Raw genomic sequence first — 17,548 nt, forward strand, 5'->3', positions numbered from 1 at the left:
TCTCTCCACCTAGTCCTGGGTCTTCCCCGAGGTCTCCTCCCCACTGGACGTGCCTGAAACACCTCCCAAGGAAGGCGCCCAGTGGGCATCGTTACCAGATACCCGAACCACCTCAGCTGACTCCTTTCTAAGTAAAGGAGCAGCGGCTCTAATCCACCGCGGTGAAGTTAGTTTTAGGTTGGATATTCGACAGATATTCAGTCCAGTTCCAGCCGCGACTTCACGGAGATTTGCCCGGCAATAGCAGCAGGAGAACGGTTAGCACACCTCGCAGAGCCTCGCGGTGAATCGCTAGAAACTGATTTAGGGACCGTCAATAAATTACTTCACGTAAATATATCAATACAAAATACTTGCAGTTATTTCAATAGCTTCCATGCCATGTGACCCAGTGACTCCAAACCAGTATCTAATTGTATTATTAAACCCTGAGAATAAGACACACCACTTGTTATGGTATTTTAGTGCTTCCTCTATTTTATATGAATATTAATAAGCAGGAATTATCATATTTCTTTCAATAGCTTCCATGCCACGTGACCCAGTGACTCCAAACCAGTATCCAATTGTAGCTAAAGCCTAAGATTAGGACACACCACTTTTTATGGTATTTTAGTGATTTCTCTATTTTATATTAATATGCAGGAATGATCATATTTCTTTCAATAGCTTCCATGCCACGTGACCCAGTGACTCCAAACCAGTATCCACTTGTAGAACTAAACCCTGAGAATAGGACACACCACTTTTTATGGTATTTTAGTGCTTCCTCTATTTTATATGAATATTAATATGCAGGAATGATCATATTTCATTCAATAGCTTCCATGCCACGTGACCCAGTGACTCCAAACCTGTATCCAATTGTAGAACTAAACCCTGAGAATAGGACACATCACTTTTTATGGTATTTTAGTGCTTCCTCTATTTTATATGAATATAAATAAGCAGGAATGATCATATTTCTTTCAATAGCTTCCATGCCACGTGACCCAGTGACTCCAAACCAGTATCCAATTGTAGAACTAAAGCCTAAGATTAGGACACCACTTTTTATGGTATTTTAGTGCTTCCTCTATTTTTTATGAATATTAATATGCAGGAATGATCATATTTCATTCAATAGCTTCCATGCCATGTGACCCAGTGACTCCAAACCAGTATCCACTTGTAGAACTAAATCCTGAGAATAGGACACACCACTTTTTATGGTATTTTAGTGCTTCCTCTATTTTATATGAATATTAATATGCAGGAATGATCATATTTCTTTCAATAGCTTCCATGCCATGTGACCCAGTGACTCCAAACCAGTATCTAATTGTATTATTAAACCCTGAGAATAAGACACACCACTTTTTATGGTATTTTAGTGCTTCCTCTATTTTATATAAATATTAATATGCAGGAATGATCATATTTCATTCAATAGCTTCCATGCCACGTGACCCAGTGACTCCAAACCAGTATCCAATTGTATAACTAAACCCTAAGAACAAGACACACCACTTTGTATTGTATTTTAGTGCTTTCTCTATTTTATATGAATATTAATATGCAGGAATGATCATATTTCTTTCAATAGCTTCCATGCCATGTGACCCAGTGACTCCAAACCAGTATCCAATTGTAGAACTAAACCCTGAGAATAGGACACACGACTTTTTATGGTATTTTAGTGCTTCCTCTATTTTATATGAATATTAATATGCAGGAATGATCATATTTCATTCAATAGCTTCCATGCCATGTGACCCAGTGACTCCAAACCAGTATCCACTTGTAGAACTAAACCCTGAGAATAGGACACACCACTTTTTATGGTATTTTAGTGCTTCCTCTATTTTATATGAATATTAATATGCAGGAATGATCATATTTCATTCAATAGCTTCCATGCCACGTGACCCAGTGACTCCACGGCAGTATCCAATTGTAGAACCAAACCCTAAGAATAAGACACCACTTTTTATGGTATTTTAGTGCTTCCTCTATTTTATATGAATATTAATATGCAGGAATGATCATATTTCATTCAATAGCTTCCATGCCACGTGACCCAGTGACTCCAAACCAGTATCCAATTGTAGAACTAAACCCTAAGAATAAGACACACCACTTTGTATTGTATTTTAGTGCTTTCTCTATTTTGTATGAATATTAATATGCAGGAATGATCATATTTCTTTCAATAGCTTCCATGCCATGTGACCCAGTGACTCCAAACCAGTATCCAATTGTAAAAGTAAACTGATTCTGATTCAATATAGAATTATAATAATAATTAAAATAACGCTCAAGAGGTTCACATATTTTCAAGCAGCAATTTGTGTCCATCTATTATTTTGTGTGTGTCTATTATTTATACTATATATATATATATATATATATATATATATATTAGAGCTGTCAGTTAAACGCGTTATTAACGGCGTTAACGCAAACCAAATTTAACGGCGTTAAATTTTTTATCGCGCGATTAACGCAATTATTTTATAAAAAAAAAAAAAAATTTGCCTGACTGCTATGTTCAAATGACATTTGTTCAAAGCAGTCGTTTAATTGCACTATAGGCTCTTTTTTTGTATCGTCCTGTTTTGATCAGTGTATATGCCAATGTTGTTATCAATAAAAAATCATTTGCACGCGGCAAGCCGATGCACTTCACCATGTTGATAAGAGAATTAAAATGAGAAGAATTATGGGACAAAAAAATCAAGGGATATTTAGCATAGAAAAATAATTTGCGATTAATAGCGATTAATTAGAGTTAACTATGACATTAATGCGATTAATCACGATTAAATATTTTAATCGCTTGACAGCTCTAATATATATATATATATATATATATATATATATGTATATTGCTGTCAAGGGATTAAAATATTGAATCGCGATTAATCACATTAATGTCCTAGTTAACTCACGATTATTTTTTTCTATGCTAAATATCCCTTGATTTCTTTGTCCCATTCATTTTTCTCATTTTAATGCTCTTATCAACATGGAGAAGTGCATCGGCTTGCCTTCTGCAAATGTTTTTTTATTGATAACAACATTGGCATATATTGATCAAAACAGGACGATACAAAAAAAAGCCTTTAGTGCAATTAAACGATGAACATACAAACATAATCCCTTGAACGTAGCAGTCAGGATACTGCTTCTTTTTTTTTCTTCTTTTTTTTAAATAAATAAATGGCGTTTATCACGCTCTAAAAAAATTAACGCCGTTAAAATTGGTTTGCGTTAACGCCGTTAATGACGCGTTTAACTGACAGCACTAATATCTATAGATGTATAATAGCATATGTATAAGGCTATATGTGTTTCACCATTGCTGGAGGAAGCAAGATATGTAATAATTATTACCATCATTAGGTGGCGATAATGAACCCGAACTTGGAAAATCACAGAGAACTTCGTAAGAAGCAGGCAGTCAGACTTGCTGAAAATGGTGCGCTTCAAAGAAGGCCAGAGAAAAAGAGCTACAGACCTTTGGCAAAAAGCTGGTGGTACGGATGTTGTTCTCAGGTCCTTTATTGATCACAGATTTAAAGTAAATGTTACATCTGAGCAGTGGTCCTCAATTTCACTTGCCTTGGCAAACACCACAAAAGGCAATTACCACAAATGTTTAAAGTGGTTAAGGGTCATCTGGGATGAAGACAGAAGAGGAGTCCGCACAGCTGTGCTTCATGCAGGTAACCCTACTGTTCTTAATTTACTTTGTTGAGTATGGAGTTAGAATCAGGCACGGCGCCAGGATTCGAGTTGTGGATGGGCCAGACCAATTGTGTGTGGTCCTTAAATTAAAAACCAAGCCCCCCCCCCCCCCCCGCACCCCCTCTTGTACCGGGGAGCGTCTTATCGCATTTACATAAAAAAGAAACCGCCAGTAGGGTCCGGCCGTGTAAAAATCGGTTTTGACCAAAGGGCGCTTTGGAATCTCCATTACGCACCTGGCTGTGCGTAATGGCTTTAGGCCATTAGGTCTGTAGACCTAAGGCCTATAGACTGTAAAAGTGGTCAGGAATCGAATATTTCCCACATAGTTTGTTTATGCTCGTATAACATGAGGCAGAATATTTCAGATTTCTTTTTAATTGTTTTAAGTTTTCAACAATATTTCGATATCATTAGCAACAGACTGAGCTTGGCTTATAGTAGGCCTACAAAGAAGATGCATTCAATTGTAGTCTATACTACGAGATAATAACGCCAATCACGGTTATCCACGAAGATAATTCCCCTTTTGCGCAAATCGGATCAAGCATCGATATCAACAAAGGTTGCTGCATTGAAAAAATGAAGCATTTCAGAAGATTTTTATTTATTTTTTCAAGAAAAGTTTCGGGTGGGCCCGTTGAACAGTGGTTGGTCCCTGGTCCGTCGGGCCCACCCATAACGCCGTGCCTGGTTAGAATCGTGTTTGCCATGACGCATGCTCTAGGGTGCATGATCATTGTTCCGTGCACTTTCCTTCTATCCTTCATTCTCATGTCTCTTGTTTTCCTGTCTTTATTGATGTGATACTTTTTTACTAGTGGTGCAACGGTTCACGGGTTTCCCGTGATCAACCCTCAAGGTTCGGGACGCAAGTGATCCGCGGATCGGCTGATAAAAAAAAACAGTTGTTCGTTCACATGATCAGCGCATGTTTAAAGGACAATTCCGGTATTAACAACATCATGAAGTATCGTAGCGAAATACAGTTTCTGTTGTGTTTTATTTGGCGTTCCGTAAATTTAAACGGAAACCGGAACCGGAAGCGGATATGTTTATGTTTGGTTGTAGTTTTTTCGCTCGTTTCTCCGTATCAACAGTAGGGCTAGAACCGAGCGAAAAGACTACAACCAACCTTCCTTTGCTATGAGCAATGAGTCTTCCAACCGAAATCAATGGATTTACAAAATGCCAAGTAAAACACGACAGGAACTGTATTTCGCTACCATACTTGATGAAAAAAAAGAAGATGTGGGGAGAGTTTAGAGTCAACACTCTCCCAAGGCAATGCAGACATCCTGAATTGTAAATCCATGGTTAGGGATTATTTAGTATCCATGTTAAAAAGAAGGAATAATGCCTCGGATTGCAATTTTTTAAATATTGACTATCCTTTTGAATTGAATTATTACCTAATTTTTCACTTTATTTTGTTTTTACACATTTGAAGATTTTATTTAAAGTCACATTTGTCTTGTTATCTTTATTGTTGTTGTTGATCCGAAAATGATCCGACCCGTGACTCAAAAACCGTGACACAATCCGAACCGGGAGTTTTGTGATCCGTTGCACCCCTATTTTTTACTGCTACTGTTTACTGTTTTTATCTATGCATTGTAAGGTGACCTTTGGTGTCATGAAAGGCGCCCTAAAAATACAATTAATTATTCTTATTCTTGTTATTATTATCTATTGTCATATTGTCATTTATACTTTGACTCAATTTACAAATTAAATGGTGTTGTAAGTATCTTGTTAGCCATATCTCCATTATAATATCTCCAACAATGTCCTAATTTTTAGAAAAGAAAAGGCAGAGAACAAGACGAAAGGGTACTGAGCAGGATGGAGAAAGGGACAATAAGAAAGATGAAGGGGAAGAGCAGACACCAACAATTGAAGAAGACAGGGACAGTACAGATGGTAGAGACATGAGTAGACTGTCTGATACAGAGACTGTTGAGGACAGAGAAGGTCCTGAAAATAACAATGCACAGACCAAGAAAAGGAAGAGAGAAGGACTTCAGGGTGCTGAGCAGGATGGAGAAAGTTTGAGCAAGAAAGGTGAAGAAGAGCAGACACCATCAAGGGAAGAAGACAGGGACAGTACAGATGGTAGAGACATGTATATATTGTCTGATCTAGAGACTGTTGAGAACAGAGAAGGTCCCGAAATAAACAATACACAGACCCAAAAAAATAAGAGAGAAGGATTTCAGGCTACTGAGCAGGATGGAGAAAGTTTGAGCAAGAAAGGTGAAGAAGAGCAGACACCATCAAGTGAAGAAGACAGGGACAATGCAGATGAAGAAATATATATTATTCAGACTGACAGCGACAGTGTAAAAGAGAGCAGAGAGGAATGTCAGGAGACTGTGGACCAGACTAAGCAAAAAAGGAAAAGGAAAGGAAAAGAATCAAAATGCACTAAATCAGATCAACAAACAGGCTACAGAAGGTGCAAAGCAGGGCCAAAAATGTTCAGAATTACAATCACTAGAAAACAATGGAACAAATTAAAACCAAAACATGGGCAGGAACGTCTACGTCCTCCATGGACTGATGTACTGTATGATGAATTTTTAAAAGAAAATCCATCTTGTACACTTGCTTTCAAGTATCAGCATGTGAAGAGAAGTTACAGCCGTAAAATAAAATCCCCATTTTTCCGTGCCTCAGCACGCTGTACATTTGAAGGATGCAAGGCTGTCTACAGTTTTTCAAAAAAAAGCAGCCCAAAATCAACGGATAAAAGAATATGTTTTAAAGTTTTGCGCTTTGGTGAAGTCAGACACCGTAACAACCAAAGAAAATTTAGGCCAGCCAAATACCTACGAAGAGGAAAGATTGCTAAAGCTGTAAGCAATGGTGTCAGCAATTATTATTACAGCATGTTAAAAAACACACCTGTGGAAGAGATCATGGCTGGTAATTTCACCAGAAGCCTCACCAAGGATGTCTTAAAGACAATTTCATCTGAGGTTAAAAAGAGTGCAAGGCTCCATGATGATGTAATGCTTGAACTCATGCTTACACAAAAGGTCATTAAAGAGAGCAGCAGTCATGCATCCTCAAAAGGCTATCTTCAGCGCCTGCAAATTGATCCTTTTGCTGTACATTTACAAACTGATACTGGAATCAATATTTTAGCTCAACATTTAAAACAAACACCAACAGCCCTCTACCTTGATGCTACAGGTGGTGTGGTGCAGAAAATTCCTGACCAAAACAAAAGGGTACTGTATTATGCTCTAGTTTTGCCAGGCATGGGCAAGGATAAGCCTCCTTTGCCCGTCACAGAACTCATAACCAACAGCCATTCCATTCCATCCATTTCCTATTGGCTAATGGAATTCCAGAGGAAGTTGTCACATACAACAAAAAGACGAATAACACAGGTTGAGACTGATTATAGTTGGGCTCTAATTAACAGCGTGCTTCTGTCCTTCAACAAGGAGAATATTTCAATGTACCTCATCAGAGCATTTGGAATAGTGTCTGGACAAAGTGAACAGATTCCCAAGTTCACTGTGCTGCATCTGTGCTCTGCACATATCATGAAGGCTGTGTCACAAGCATTTGGCAGGAAAACAGAAGACAGAGGCATACAAGAATATGCAACATTCAGTTTTGCTTACCTCCTGAACTGCACAAGTATGCAGGTGGCCCATGAGGTTTTTTATCATATGTGTGTGCTTTTTGATGCAGAGGAGTACACTCATTTGGTGAAACAGAGCAAAACATACCTCGACAAGTGTGTTTTGAAAATCCAGGACATAAAGCTGGAAGAAAGTGGACATGTGATGGGAGAGGAGGAAAGCAACACTGAGAAATCTGCTAACAGTGCTGTTGGAAAGTCACCTTTTACGCATGCTTTTCAAGCCAGGCGTGACCAAGCACAGTGTGACATCCTAACAGAAGATCCTGTTGGCATTGGCATAAACAACCATTACCTCTGTCCTGGTGTCATCAATGTGCTGTTTAAAAACTATATGGGAATTTTCCCATTGTGGGGTGGTTTGTTGCTTGGGGATCTGTCACGGCATGGAAAATGCACAACCATCGAAACAAATGGAAGAGAAAAAACCAGGGATACCAACTGCCATGTTGAACTCTGGTTTGGTTTGGTCAAACACTCTATCTTGTTAAAAAAAAAGTACCTGAGACCTGCAGAGTTCATATCCAAAATGTTTGCCTCAATGCAGGGAAGATATGTAGAGCACGTTGAGCAACATAATCTGCCAATTCAGATTCTGGATAAAACAGTCACAAGTTCTCGCAGGCCAGATGATGACCATGAAGAACAGTGGAAGAAGCGGGACAGCTCTACAGGTCAGTCCAAGTCCAAGTCCAAGTACTTCAATCCACCAGAAAAACTACCAAACCCCAGGAGCCTACATGCCAAAGAAGTGAAGAAAAGAAAAGAGGCTCAGGATCAACAAGTTAAAGATGCACAGGTAAATATTGTTTAACACTTAATATGTGTTTAAATGGTTCTTTAGATACATAGATATAGTATATATTTCTTTGCTGTGGCAGTATCAGATTCAAATAAAGGCAAACATTTTATTTGATCTAAATTTATTTGAACAGAACAATTTGACATTGCAGCTCTGCTATGAAAGGCAAAACTTGAAAAGATAAACACAAAATGCCATTCTTATTCTTATTGTGGTCCCAAAGTAGGAAAGAGAAATAATGGCAATACCATCAAATAGAGAGCACATACATAAGTTGAGTAATTGTTTAATCTGCACAATACACAACATGTAGTGTATTGTAGTATGTATGTATGTATGTATGTATACATACTGTGACAAAACAAGACAATTCTCCCTCCAACCTTACAAAGTTGGGGATAAAAGACAAAACTGTTTTGTAGCAGCACAAGCTTGATTTTTAAACTACATCTGAAACCACCTAAGTTGTGTATCCGCTTAAAGGGCTGCCGGTTCAAATGTTATATTGCCTAGTGGAAACTTTGTCATGGTAGCACTAAAAGGAAAAATATTATATGCTAATATATATATTATGTATATGCTAGAATTGTGCCGTTTTCCAAAGATAAGGCTTTGTTTTCCAAGACCTTTTCATTTCTAGTGTCAATATTGAATTGGCATTTCCTTGTAATTCTTTCTTGCAGTTAACATTACTGTGGAAAAAGAGGGACACAGAAATGGTTGTTGCACTACTCCCTTCACAGATTAAGGGGCGCAGCATCCTTATTCACCATAGTGAGCTATGCTCACTTCGACCATACCAGTGGTTGACAGGGGAGGTACGTGACTGTGTGATTTTAAGTATCAGTTTCACTCGGCACTGTGACATTTACTTTATCTAGCATTTTAAGACTTATATCAAGAGTGTTCAGATACTTTGATACTCTTAAAATGCTGGAAAGTACAGCCAATTTTAGAAAGTTTATTAATTGGATAATTATCATTTATTTATTTTATCTTGTTGTTTTTGCCAGGTTATTGAGGGCCTGTTTCATGTTGCTGCCCACACATTCAATGTGGTGGACACCGTCTACATTATGAATCACTACTCAGCAGGTGGGATTTTGTTCAGTGACAGAACTGAACTACCTCGTCACAGTTTACCAAAGGTAATGTGTTTGGTGATTGTAGGTCTGCTTGTGCATGGTGATGATGTGGGGGTGGGTTCACGGTCATATTAGCTACATGGAATAAAAGATTGTCTGAGAATCAACAAGTCAAAATTCAAATCAAGTACATTACCTGAGATTATTGATTATTTTAGACTCTCTATGTGTTTGTTTTCATCCTTTTGGTCTTGTAGGTAAACTTTGACAACTATGAAGCTGTTCTGTCATTTGTGCTAGTCAACGGCAACCACTGGAACTTACTGGTTTGTAATTATTTTATTGTTGGTTTTTTTATTTGATACTTTTGTATTCTGTATTATTAGTCTTTTAATGCACACCACTGAACTATTAGTGTAATATTAATAGTTATGTTCCTCTTTGTTCTGTCACAGTACATTAATGCAGAAACCAGCACAGTATTTCTGATGGATCCAGCACGATTGTCATCAGAGCTTGAGGACTCTGAACATGCTGCTAAAAGAATACAGTAAATCAACATTTCAGCTAGTTTTGAAAATTCTAATACAAATATATCTAAATGTTTAAAGTGAATAACAGTTATTTACATTAATATTCACATACAACACTGACAACTGCTGTAAATGAGAATTGTGTAGAGGTCAGTATTCAGTCAGTAACATTTATGGCTGATCTGCACCAGTCCATCAAACTTTGTTTATTCACTTAAGTTACCAACTGTAACAAAATCCCTATTTAAAGTGTATTAAAATTAACGTTATTCAGGGAATACTTAAGGATGCGGAGGACACGCCATGGCAAAGAAGACTGGTTGGATATTAGGTGGAAAGGGGGAGTTATGAGCCACCCAGTTCAACAGGATGGAAGTAGCTGCGGTGTCATTGTTGTCAAGGTAAGCTAAAGAGATTTTGTGTTCATTATGTCATGTACGAAATGTGTGTGAAAGATTATTACATTTCATAACATTAGGCAAACGTAAAATGCAATGTGTTGTGTGGCAACCCCGATCGTCGGCGGCTGAGGTTTCCGAAGGAGACAGACCAAATAGGGTGTGGGTCAATGGTTTTTATTGCGTATAACCACTTAAAAAAAGTAAAACAAAAGACAACGAAAGTTCTTCCACTTATGGGGTAAAAAGGGTGAGGGATCTCCGGGTCCGGTCCGTCGTGAGGTCAGCATGGCTCCCGCTCCCGGCTTCTCCCGCGACCGTCGCTCCCTCTCAGCACGAGCCACATGGCTGAGAGAGCCCCGAATGAGTGGAGCAGCAGGCTATTTAAGCTGCTTCTCCACCGGTTCCTCAGGTGCTCCTCATCTTCTTAATTGGCAACGGCCGGGTTGCCACAGTTGACAAGTTACAAATCGGTTAAATGTTTTGGGAGGCATTCTAGTCACATTCTAGTCAAATTCTTCAGTAAAATGTTTCCCATGTTTGATGTCAGTATCTGTGTATTTAATATCCAATGGAGAAACACCCACAGAAGTGTTTTTTGTTTAGATGGCAAAAGCAGTGATGGAGGCATTTCCTCAGATCCCAGATGTTAAATTTGAGACATCCAAAAAGGCCATGAAAAAGGAGAGGAGAGATCTGGGCCCGTATCTCTAAAGAATTTTTGTGCAAAAAGTGGCTCCTAGCGGCCAAATTCTAAGAAAATTCTCAGAGGCATGACGTTTTCTTAGAATTTCCCCTAAAAGTGACACGAAAATCCCAGTTAATATAAAAGCTATTCCTCAAGAGTCCTAGCGCTTAAAAGGGCTTATTACCATTGGCGGCGATGGGAAGATCTGCTAAGAGCAGGGAAGAGGACTTTTAGTGGCTTAGGAGTTACCCTAAGCAGCTGCACAAAATGGCCAACAGAGGAGGCAGGAGAGATGTCCTGCAAACACTGGATGACAGGGAATTATTGAGACGCTACAGATTGGATCGTGCAGGAATCATGTTTGTGGTGGATCTCCTTAGAGATGCAATTACTTCACCAACTCGACGCCACAACGCTATTACACCGGAGAAGAAAGTAATCACAACCCTGAGGTATTTGGCAACAGGGAAAATGCAACAATGCAGCAGTGATGACTTGGGTCTGTCCCAATCCTCCGTCAGCAGAGTCATCACCCAAACACTGACAGCTTTGTCACAACCTAATATTGTGACACAATTTGTTTCATTCCCGCTGGATGCCCGCACTTTACACACACATAAAAGGGCATTTATGGACATTGCAGGATTCCCTGGCGTTGTGGGTGTAATTGATGGAACACATGTGAGAATAATTGCGCCATCAGAGGACGAGGCTGTCTTTGTTAACAGGAAGAATTTCCACAGCATCAATGTGCAAATAGTGTTCAATGCGGCCTGGAAGATTTTGGACATTGTGGCTAAATGGCCAGGCTCCACACATGATGCGAGAATGCTCTCCGAGAGTGGCATCAGACAGCTTTTTGAGAGACGCTATGTGCCAGCTAATTGCCACTTGTTAGGGGACAGTGGCTACCCATGCAAACCATGGCTCCTTACACCTTACCTCCAGCCACGCCAAGGGCCCCAACTAAACTATAACAGGTAAGCCAAACAATACAAAAATCATGGAAATGAAATGCAAGCAATATGTTAGAGCATCCAAGTAGTGCAATATTTCCATCAAATAATTAAAGGTCTGTATTCTATTGTAGGGCCCACAAGACAACAAGAGCGGTGGTGGAGCGTGGCATAGGGCAGCTTAAGAGGCGCTTTCATGTTCTCCACGGAGAGGTGCGGCTGAGGCCTGAAAAAGTCAGCAAAGTCATCATAGCCTGTGCAATATTACACAATATTTGCAAGGTTAGACAGATTGCAGAACCTCTGGAGGATGGCGATGAGGATGAGGATGGAGACAACGATGAGGATGGTGGTGAAGAAGATATTCACATTCCACAGGGGAACCTAGCCCAGAGTGGACTGCCTTACAGGGCAAACTTCACAAATTTACATTTCAGGCTAGCTGTAGCCCCATGTCATTTGAGAACTTGTGATGGTATTAAGAACTACCACAGTTTTACTGCACATCACCTGCAATTGTTAAATGCAAGACACAGAACACAATCTCTAAATGGTTTATTTTTTAGGTGTTCAATTTTAAGGCGGTAGTACTCCTCCTGAAGGGAAAGGACTTTTTTTTGTTGTTCAAACACATCAATTGTGGGTTGCAATCTTCTCTCCTGCAGGGATGCTGACGGAGCAGGTGCTGCGGATGGGAATGGTGTTTGATCCGCCGGGCTATCCTGAGTAGCAGCTGCAGATGGTTCAGGCGGCAAACTTGATGGGCCCGGTTCTTGTGATGGCTCAATGCTACAGAAATACATAGGCCTAGTTTAATTATTGTTTTGATTAAATTAATTTAATACAATGAGCATGGATAACACATGAAATGGCTTCTGCAATGAATAAACACTGTTGATATGAATAACCCTGTGTCCTACCTTTGCTGCATTTCAAGGGCCTGCATCATTGACGTGTCAATGCCTGTTGGCAGCCCGGTGACACTGACCTCAGTGTCCCAGGCCTGAAAGACAGTGTCGGCCACCTGGGACAGCCGCTTTGCAGGTGGTCCACCCCCTAGAAAGAAACAGTCAATGAACACAGTACTTAGGCATGTAAATTAACTTTGCCAGCAGGAGCAAGTTGCCAGATTATGTGGTAGGCCATAGTATTTTGCTCACCTGTGAGTGAGGATTCCCGCTTGTGTGCTGCAATCTCATCTTTTGCCTTGGACTGCAGCACATACCACCTTTTCTCACAATCGTCGCCTGTCCGCACCACCAGTGGAAAAGAGGCATTGATTGTTTGGGATATTGTGTCCCAGGCGCGCCTCTTGCCTTGGCTAGTGACAGTTGGGCCAAATTTTCCTCGTAACACACCTTTATGTTCGTTCACCAACTGGGCCAGCAACAAACATTGCTCCTCAGTCCAGTTCGGCTTGCGATTCCTTTTTTTCTCCATTTTCTGTGTTTGTAGGATATTTGTTAACAAGCCTTCATAAATAGACCAGCCAGCAATCACAGACATTGTTAAAAGCTGAGCTGTGTTACCCTTGTTAAGTTCACACTGAGTTGTAACGTTGCAATTTCTACTTCATTAAGGACAGCCCCTTGAGATAGGCCATCTTGTTTTCAATGGGGTCCATATGGAAGTGAAAGTACAAAATATGCCAGCTAGGATATTAATATGAGCAAATGAGACACAAATCATTATTTGAACAGGGTGTAATGAGCTTAAGTTTTCACATATTTTAGATTCTAATGTTAGGCTATAACCCCTACAGCTTACTATTCATTTTCCAGATATTTTCTTGAATGTGAAATATTATTTACAATTATAGTCTGCATACGATTAGAGTGTATAATTATGTTTATTGATTTGAGGGTACATCCTTTGCTCATTATCACCACAAGTTAATTTTCATCAAACTTGTAGGATCAACCAATCACGGCTTTTGAAATGATGACTCATACCTAGCAACGGGGTCAACCACACCTCCTCACTAAGATAGGATTTTTCATCCATTCCTGGCTCAGAGTTCACTGAAAATGTTCTGGAATCACTTCTAAGCTAAAACTCCTGGCAAGGAATTTTTAGGTTAAGTTAGGAGCTCTCTGAGAGGATTCTCAGAATCTTTAAGGATACGGGCCCTGGCTCTCGAAATCCTAAAGGCATCAGGTACATATACTGTAAAGCACACATATAGTATAATTACAATCTACTATGTAAATGAATAAATAAAAAAAAATTCTACTATTTTGTTTCAGTCTTTGATGAGCACACTTGTTGCGCAATGTGTGCAGCCGTGAAGCCTCCGGGATCTGGACCTCCCATTACAGACTGGGTGAGTTGTTGTGAAGCAGCAGTTCCAATGTAGAATTGTGATGTAGACTCTGACGCCGCCGCTATTGGCGCGTCCTCACGCGTCCGTATTGTGGCCGCACCAAACATTTCACTAGTCTTTCAATTACGCAGTTGCGCTGAAATATCAAAGCTAAAGGCGTATTGCCGCTGCATAAAGCATAATCATTTTTAGGAAATAGGTGATTGCTGCACGGTGTTTTCTTTATTCACTGTTTTACAAGTACAACGTCGCACCGCTGTGTCAAGCAGCGTCTAACGCCACTAACGCACCGCTTTAACGTGTGTAACACGTCTACGCGCCTGCACCAATGGTTCCCCATGCAAAAATGCTGATTTTCAACGCCAACGCGCGTGCAGTGTGGCCGTACCTTAACAGATAAGCGATGTGTGTTAGTTGGATAGGGGAGGCGAGAGGGACAGAAACTATGATGTGCTGTCCTAGTCCCTCAGTTACGTGAGGTATGGTGTCGACCATTACCAAACCATTACCGACCATTAGCATTACCAAAGGACTTTGGTTTGGCTGAATGTAGCCTAGTCTTTACTTATTATATTTTACTTATTTGTTTGATTTGATTGTGCTGATCCTTAAGACCCTCAACACACTACCCTTCAACATATACATAACAAGTAGGTAGACACTGGAGTACAGCTAATAGAAAGCCAACTGACACAAGCATGTAAACATACTTATAGAAAAAGTAGAAATAAAATAATTAATGTTTTGGTTTTTCTTCACTTTAACAGGTCCAGTGTGATGACTGTGAACGATGGTTTCATGCCCTGTGTTTGGCAATGGACAGCAACAGTTATGAAAAGGCCAAGAAAGGAGACTGGGAATGTATCTTGATCATTCCTGCATATTAATATTCATATAAAATAGAGGAAGCAGTAAAATACCATAAAAGGTGGTGTGTCCTAATCTTAGGCTTTAGTTCTACAATTGGATACTGGTTTGGAGTCACTGGGTCACATGGCATGGAAGCTATTGAATGAAATATGATCATTCCTGCATATTAATATTCATATAAAATAGAGGAAGCACTAAAATACCATAAAAAGTGGTGTGCCCTATTCTCAGGGTTTAGTTCTACAATTGGATACTTGTTTGGAGTCCCTGGGTCACATGGCATGGAAGCTATTGAAAGAATTATGATCATTCCTGCATATTAATATTCATATAAAATAGAGAAAGCACTAAAATACCATAAAGAGTGGTGTGTCCTATTCTCAGGGTTTAGTTCTACAAGTGGATACTGCTTTGGAGTCACTGGGTCACGTGGCATGGAAGCTATTGAAAGAAATCTGATCATTCCTGCATATTAATATTCATATAAAATAGAGGAAGCACTAAATACCATAAAAAGTGGTGTGTCCTATTCTCAGGGTTTAGTTCTACAATTGGATACTTGTTTGGAGTCCCTGGGTCACATGGCATGGAAGCTATTGAAAGAATTATGATCATTCCTGCATATTAATATTCATATAAAATAGAGAAAGCACTAAAATACCATAAAAAGTGGTGTGTCCTATTCTCAGGGTTTAGTTCTACAAGTGGATACTGCTTTGGAGTCACTGGGTCACGTGGCATGGAAGCTATTGAAAGAAATCTGATCATTCCTGCATATTAATATTCATATAAAATAGAGGAAGCACTAAAATACCATAAAAAGTGGTGTGTCCTATTCTCAGGGTTTAGTTCTACAATTGGATACTTGTTTGGAGTCCCTGGGTCACATGGCATGGAAGCTATTGAAAGAATTATGATCATTCCTGCATATTAATATTCATATAAAATAGAGAAAGCACTAAAATACCATAAAAAGTGGTGTGTCCTATTCTCAGGGTTTAGTTCTACAAGTGGATACTACTTTGGAGTCACTGGGTCACGTGGCATGGAAGCTATGGAAAGAAATATGATCATTCCTGCTTATTAATATTCATATAAAATAGAGGAAGCACTAAAATACCATAAAAAGTGGTGTGTCCTATTCTCAGGGTTTAGTTCTACAATTGGATACTTGTTTGGAGTCCCTGGGTCACATGGCATGGAAGCTATTGAAAGAATTATGATCATTCCTGCATATTAATATTCATATAAAATAGAGAAAGCACTAAAATACCATAAAAAGTGGTGTGTCCTATTCTCAGGGTTTAGTTATACAAGTGGATACTGCTTTGGAGTCACTGGGTCACGTGGCATGGAAGCTATTGAAAGAAATATGATCATTCCTGCTTATTAATATTCATATAAAATAGAGGAAGCACTAAAATACCATAAAAAGTGGTGTGTCCTATTCTCAGGGTTTAGTTCTACAAGTGGATACTGGTTTGGAGTCCCTGGGTCACGTGGCATGGAAGCTATTGAAAGAAATATGATCATTCCTGCATATTAATATTCATATAAAATAGAGAAAGCACTAAAATACCATAAAAAGTGGTGTGTCCTATTCTCAGGGTTTAGTTCTACAAGTGGATACTGCTTTGGAGTCACTGGGTCACGTGGCATGGAAGCTATTGAAAGAAATATGATCATTCCTGCTTCTTAATATTCATATAAAATAGAGGAAGCACTAAAATACCATAAAAAGTGGTGTGTCCTATTCTTAGCGTTTAGTTCTACAAGTGGATACTGGTTTGGAGTCACTGGGTCACGTGGCATGGAAGCTATTGAAAGAAATCTGATCATTCCTGCATATTAATATTCATATAAAATAGAGGAAGCACTAAAATACCATAAAAAGTGGTGTGTCCTATTCTCAGGGTTTAGTTCTACAATTGGATACTTGTTTGGAGTCCCTGGGTCACATGGCATGGAAGCTATTGAAATAATTATGATCATTCCTGCATATTAATATTCATATAAAATAGAGAAAGCACTAAAATACCATAAAAAGTGGTGTGTCCTATTCTCAGGGTTTAGTTCTACAAGTGGATACTGCTTTGGAGTCACTGGGTCACGTGGCATGGAAGCTATTGAAAGAAATATGATCATTCCTGCTTATTAATATTCATATAAAATAGAGGAAGCAGTAAAATACCATAAAAAGTGGTGTGTCCTATTCTCAGCGTTTAGTTCTACAAGTGGATACTGGTTTGGAGTCACTGGGTCACGTGGCATGGAAGCTATTGAAATAAATCTGATCATTCCTGCATATTAATATTCATATAAAATAGAGGAAGCACTAAAATACCATAAAAAGTGGTGTGTCCTATTCTCAGGGTTTAGTTCTACAATTGGATACTGGTTTGGAGTCACTGGGTCACGTGGCATGGAAGCTATTGAAAGAAATATGATCATTCCTGCATATTAATATTCATATAAAATAGAGAAAGCACTAAAATACCATAAAAAG

General features: G+C 39.2%; 1 protein-coding gene and 2 long non-coding RNA genes across 3 annotated transcripts; all 3 read left to right on the forward strand.

Moving 5' to 3' along the window:
* The first annotated feature begins 9,200 nt into the window (after window positions 1–9,200).
* Window positions 9,201–9,825, forward strand: LOC115553444 (uncharacterized). Its single transcript, XR_003978458.1, has 3 exons — window positions 9,201–9,337; window positions 9,532–9,600; window positions 9,730–9,825. It is a non-coding gene; the product is annotated as an uncharacterized LOC115553444 (long non-coding RNA).
* Window positions 9,826–11,118: 1,293 nt separating this feature from the next.
* On the forward strand, window positions 11,119–12,442 carry LOC115554348 (putative nuclease HARBI1). Its single transcript, XM_030371038.1, has 2 exons — window positions 11,119–11,873; window positions 11,984–12,442. Exons 1-2 carry the CDS (start codon window positions 11,161–11,163, stop codon window positions 12,435–12,437), a joined length of 1,167 nt encoding a protein of 388 aa, XP_030226898.1. The 5' UTR covers window positions 11,119–11,160; the 3' UTR covers window positions 12,438–12,442.
* Window positions 12,443–13,978: 1,536 nt separating this feature from the next.
* LOC115553302 (uncharacterized) lies at window positions 13,979–15,034 on the forward strand. The gene is made up of 3 exons (XR_003978424.1): window positions 13,979–14,006; window positions 14,096–14,172; window positions 14,940–15,034. It is a non-coding gene; the product is annotated as an uncharacterized LOC115553302 (long non-coding RNA).
* The last annotated feature ends 2,514 nt before the right edge of the window (window positions 15,035–17,548 follow it).

The sequence above is a fragment of the Gadus morhua genome, chromosome 11, assembly GCF_902167405.1.
Source record: "Gadus morhua chromosome 11, gadMor3.0, whole genome shotgun sequence".
Taxonomy (NCBI): Eukaryota; Metazoa; Chordata; class Actinopteri; order Gadiformes; family Gadidae; genus Gadus; species Gadus morhua.